This window comes from Acipenser ruthenus, chromosome 23 (assembly GCF_902713425.1).
Source record: "Acipenser ruthenus chromosome 23, fAciRut3.2 maternal haplotype, whole genome shotgun sequence".
In the NCBI taxonomy this organism is placed as follows: domain Eukaryota; kingdom Metazoa; phylum Chordata; class Actinopteri; order Acipenseriformes; family Acipenseridae; genus Acipenser; species Acipenser ruthenus.
Window position 1 is genome coordinate 7,545,791 of NC_081211.1, and position 5,918 is coordinate 7,551,708.

Genomic DNA, 5,918 nt, shown 5'->3' on the forward strand with positions numbered 1-5,918 from the left:
TTCTACTGCTTACTACCTTGCAAAACAAAATCGACCCTATTCTGATCATCAGGCCTTACTGGAACTGCAAGAAATAAATGGTGTTAATGTGGGAACTGGTCTTCATTCCAGATACAGCGCCACTCAAATTATCAACCACGTTTCTGATGAAATGGTCAAAAAGGCCTGTGAGAGAATAATACACATCGATGGAAAAATTGCTGTGTTAATTGATGAATCAACAGCTCTGAATGGTTCCCCAGCACTTATTGTGCATCTCAAATGCGAGACAGACAAGACACGTGACCCTCACTTCATGTTTTTGGAGTTAGTTGAACTTTTTGATCAGTCAGCTGAGTCCATAGTGTTAGCGCTTACTAAGTGTCTTCAAAAACACGGGTTTGACCATGCATACTTACAGAAGAATCTTGTTGCATTTGCAAGTGACGGTGCAAGTGTAATGCTTGGGAAAAAATCTGGTGTGGCAAAACGAATTTCAGACATGTACCCCAACATTGTTGTCTGGCACTGTCTAAATCACAGACTCGAACTTGCAGTTGCCGATAGTGTTTCTGAGACTACTGGCATTAACCATTTTCATTCTTTCATGGACAAGCTATACTCAGTCTACAGTAGATCAGCACTAAATCAGCAAGAACTCCGAAATTGTGCGAAGGAACTGGATGCTGTCTTGAGGAAAATTGGTCGTGTACTGGATGTGAGATGGGTTTCCAGTTCGTTCAGGACTGTCTCCGCTGTGTGGGAAAGTTTTGAAGTTCTGTCGACTCATTTTAAAGCTGCCGTAAGCTCTAAGCGGACTTCTGCTGAAAGAGCGACATACAGCGGTCTACTGAAAAGGCTGTGCTCGCCAGAATTTCTCATTGACCTCGGAGTTATGTACGATGCCTTATACGAACTTTCACTGCTGTCAGAGATTCTCCAGAAACGGACTACTACATTGGTTTATGCAGATAAAATGGCACGTAGAACAGTAAGGATTTTTGAATCCATGAATGAGAATGTAGGTACAAAGACTCTTGAAGCGCAGATAGCTGCCATGGAAGGAACATTTAAATCTACAGTGCTGACGTCGAATCCCAAACATGTAAAAATAAATCATAAACAATTCCTTACCAAACTCGCCAATCATATGAAAGAACGACTTTTTACAACCACTGCATCAAATGAGAAGGTATGTTCATAAACCTTGTACAGATTTTTTTAATTTTAATAGCTAGCCTAATTGTTTGCAATTAACGAGCAGAGGGGGGCGTTAATTTCAGTTTCATGTGTAGTATAAAACTGCAACTGAGAAGTATATACAAATAAATTATAAACATCTGCACTCCTGTCAGTCTCATCGCAGGTGCATAGACTAATGTAAATATAAGAATAGAAAAACACTCCCGCACAGTATATGTATTCTGCAAAATCTCACTTTTATTATTTACTTTATTTAATCCTACTCAAAACTACAAAACGCATATATATATATATATATATATATATATATATATATATATATATATATATATATATATATATATATATATATATATATATATATACACAGTTAAGGTTTCGAAAATACATTTTAGAAATGCTACCATTAATTTCAAATAGCTTATTCTTTCAGGCTTCTTCCGAGGTGAATTGCCAAAAATATGAAAGTCTTCTTTCTGAGCTCTTGGTCCTGGATCCACACCACTGGCCTGCAGAACTACCCCAGGGTTATGGCGAAAATGAAGTTGAAAGATTGTGTCGGCGCTTTCAGCTAAATGAACGTATTATCAAAAATGCATTTCGAGATTTTAAGGAGAACAACGGAAGAATTCCAGATGATTTAGCTCCACTTATTAACTGCACACGTGTGATCCCGTGCAGTACTGCTGAATGTGAAAGGGGATTCAGCCAAATGAACTTAATTATAACTGATCAGCGTTCCAAAATTTTAATCAAACATGCTTCAGCCTTAATGTTTATCAAGCTTCATGGACCCCCTTTGAGACAGTGGAATCCAAGCCCTTATGTGACCACTTGGTTGCGACACAATCATCGATCCGCAGATGACAGCCGTACACGGGTGGCAGCTCCAATTTCCAGCGACTCCCCTGACGCTCTGTGGCAGTTCCTATAGTTGACTAAAAACAACCTGTGATTGGTAAGTGCAACTTTTAATTTTCTATAGAGAGGGGAGATTTTACAGAAATTTGTTAAGTAAAATATGTGTTATATTATTATTAAAAAAACCCCGATTAAATCGCGTTAAATGGAAAGTGGGCGTAACTGTTAATACCTCGTTAACTATTTAATTGATTCTCATTGGGACCGCTCCGCTACTTTTTTTTTTACCACTACACCACTGTATATATATATATATATATATATATATATATATTAAACTATATTCAGTTTTTGTTAAAGACACTTTTTAAAGTTCAGTTCAGAAGGAAGGACTGCACCCAGAACACATTTCATCACCTTTTAGTCACTTAAGAAATATATACATTTTTTGGCCTCTCTTGGTTCAGTCGATTCACATCCCTCCACCTCCCTCAGTCGCCACTCTTTTCAATTACCCCATGGTTACCCTTATAAAAGGTTACTGTGGTAGTTTTGCACAGTAATTGTACAACTTTCCCATGCTTTTCCTATGCTTTGACCCTAGTTTACCATGTTGTTTTTAATATGCTTTACCATACCTCGCTACACTTTTGCAATACAAAACATTTCTAAGGATAACTGGGGTTCTATAGTCTCGTCCAAATGGTCAGGTGATGGACCCTCAAACCCATTGGGGTTTCCCATCCCATTCATCCTGTTGTGGGGGTTTGTCCTGAGCTGCTGAATATGTTGTAGATTTCACAAGAGGCTGAATGTCACTAAGTCAGAGGCTACATGAAAATGGTCTTCACCAGCTGCTGCAGGCTTGTGGCTATGAACCTTGCTGAGCTTCAACTTTATAAAAACACGTTTCTGGGATGTGTTAAAAAACAGAAGCAAAGAAATGGAAGCCAAATAACCAAACAAAAATGAGTAATACATTACACCCTTTCCATTCTACCTTTAGAGTGTTGCTTAACAACATAATTTCATACTTTTTCTCTTCATTACATATCTCACAAATGTGCGTGTTAGAGGGTAGTGGGAGTTGTCTTTGGGAGGACCAGAAAGGACGTCACACACACAGGAGACTTGTGGGCAAACCTCAGCGCCAACTAGCAACTGAGTAGAAGTTTATTAAAAAAACAGCAGGGCCAAAACCACAGTCGGTACCCAGGCAGAGTACCAGGTATTCCAAAACAAACACAACAACCCCCGGTAGTACCAACTATGGTAAAACCGGGTTAAAAATAAAAAGAGTAAATAAACCAGTCCCACACAATAATTAAGTAGTGCTCCAAAGGAGAGTAGTTGCCGTTCTCTAGACGGCCACGTTAGTGGTGGTGGCGCTGTGTCTGCCGTTGGCTCCTTCCCACACTAGCTGCAGCGTACTTCAGCACTCAGAATTAGACTTCCGGATACTTCCCAACATACGCTCCAGGAAGGAAGAAGGTAGTCGGGACGCAGGCAGCCGCCTGTTCAGGGGTCTGGAATATGAGCAGAGGTAAGTAGCAACACACACGCAGCAGCCCAGCGAACTCCTGTTGCTAGCCCAGGACAGAGAGCCCGAATGCAGAAACCGCGCAGCCTAAATACTGCCCAACCCCGCCTCCGCAATCAGCTAATGCCCCCGCCTCAGCCAACCGGCGAACACAGCACAGCTGATTGCAGAAAGTGAGCCCGGCGACCGAGCGGTTCCGCGTCAGGGCAAAACGACCCACCACACCAGAACTCCCAGTATGATCGTTTTCAGGTCGTTCGCCCCGACTTCGGGCTGCCCTATGCAACGCCACACGAGATCGGGAGGGCGGATTACAGCGGGACCCTATTACATCCCCGTCACATATCCCCCCCCTCAGAGTGGAGCCGTAGGCCCACTCGGCCTCTTCTAACTTCCCCAATTGGCCCCCCTCCCTCGAGAAAAAGTCAGCATTTTGGTGTTCCTTACCCGCACGATGTTTAACAGTGAAGTTAAAGGGTTGCAGCGCCAGACTCCACCGAGTAATCCGGGCGTTCGTGTCCCTCATCGTGCTTAGCCACTTAAGAGGAGCGTGATCTGTGACAAGGGTAAACGGTCGTCACAGGAGATAATAGCGAAGCGAGTTCATGGCCCATTTAATGGCCAAGCACTCCTTCTCTATGACAGAGTAGTTACGCTCACGTGGAGCCATTTTCTTACTAAGGTATAGCACCGGATGCTCCACTCCGTCTATCTCCTGGGACAAAACAGCCCCCAGACCCACATCAGAAGCGTCAGTCTGGAGGATGAATTCCCGGCTGAAATCCGGAGCTATCAACACAGGGGCCTGGGACAGAATCTCCTTAATCCTATCAAACGCTCCCTGACACTGCCCTGACCACTGCACAGAATTTGAGGCGCCCTTCTTGGTGAGGTCGATCAAAGGACTAACAGTGGAATACTCGGGGATGAAACGGCGGTAATAGCCTGCCAGTCCTAAAAGCGATCTCACCTGGGCCTTGGTCCGAGGAACCGGTGTGTCCACCAACGCCTGGACCTTGGAGGCTACCGGCTTCACCCTACCATTACCCATAATGAAGCCAAGATATTGAGTCTCGGTTTTGCCAAACGCGCATTTCCCCAGATTAGCTGTTAGACCCGCTTCTCTCAGAGACTGAAGGACAGCCGTGAGTCTTACCAAATGCTCCCTCCAGGTGGAGCTAAACACTACCACGTCATCAATATACGCTGCCGCATACTGACGATGTGGGGCCAACACCTTGTCCATCATTCTCTGGAAAGTCGCCGGGGCTCCATGCAACCCAAAAGGCATGGTCTGGAAATGAAACAAGCCCCCTGGGGTCGCAAATGCGGTTTTCTCCCTAGAGCTGGATGTTAATGGGATCTGCCAATATCCCTTTGTCAAGTCCAGAGTTGACAGGTACCTCGCGTCTCCCAGGCGATCAAGGAGTTCATCCACCCGGGGCATGGGGTACGCATCGAACTTAGAGACTGCGTTGACCTTCCGAAAATCTACACAGAAACGGGTGGTGCCGTCCTTCTTAGGTACCATTACCACTGGACTGCACCACTCGCTCTGGGAAGGTTGCACAACTCCAAGTTCAAGCATACTATCCACCTCCCGTTGCATGACCCCCCGTTGACTTTCCGGGATCCGGTACGGCCGCTGCCGAACAGTGACACCTGGAGGAGTGATAATAGCATGTTCGATGACGTTAGTCCTACCGGGCACCTTAGAAAAAACATCATCGAATTCCTCAATCAATGACCTCAGCTCTACCTTCTGCCGGGGAAGCAACTGTTCCCCCATCGTAATCGAAACGGTCTGACCCAGTGGCCCCTCTTCGGGACCAAAATCCTCGCCGGGGCTATCGTGGGTAATAAACAAGGCCTCTCTCTCTCTCCACGGCTTTAACAAATTTATATGGTAAATTTGGAGGGGTCTACGGTGGTCGGGCTGCCTAATCTCATAATTAACTTTTCCTACTGCCCGCACCACCTCATATGGGCCTTGCCACTTAGCAAACAGTTTCGATTCCGAGGTCGGAAGAAGCAACAGTACCTTGTCTCCGGGTCGAAAAGTCCGAATTCTAGCTTTTTTATTGTACTGTTGCTGTTGCAATTGCTGAGCGTTACGTAGGTTCTCTTGAGCCAATCGACCGACCAATTCCAGGCGGTCTCGGAGCAGTAGCACATATTTCACTACATTTTTTGAAGAAGTTGTTTGCTCCTCCCAGCCCTCACGCACCAGATCGAGGATGCCTCGGGGTTGTCTCCCGTACAGCAGCTCAAACGGGGAGAACCCCGTTGAGCTCTGTGGCACTTCTCTCACGGCGAACATAAGGAAAGGAAGGAG

General features: G+C 45.1%; 1 protein-coding gene across 1 annotated transcript; it reads left to right on the forward strand.

Moving 5' to 3' along the window:
• Positions 1-575: 575 nt before the first annotated feature.
• LOC131699730 (E3 SUMO-protein ligase KIAA1586-like) lies at positions 576-2,336 on the forward strand. Its single transcript, XM_058997671.1, has 2 exons — positions 576-1,171; positions 1,616-2,336. Exons 1-2 carry the CDS (start codon positions 587-589, stop codon positions 2,114-2,116), a joined length of 1,086 nt encoding a protein of 361 aa, XP_058853654.1. The 5' UTR covers positions 576-586; the 3' UTR covers positions 2,117-2,336.
• Positions 2,337-5,918: the final 3,582 nt, after the last annotated feature.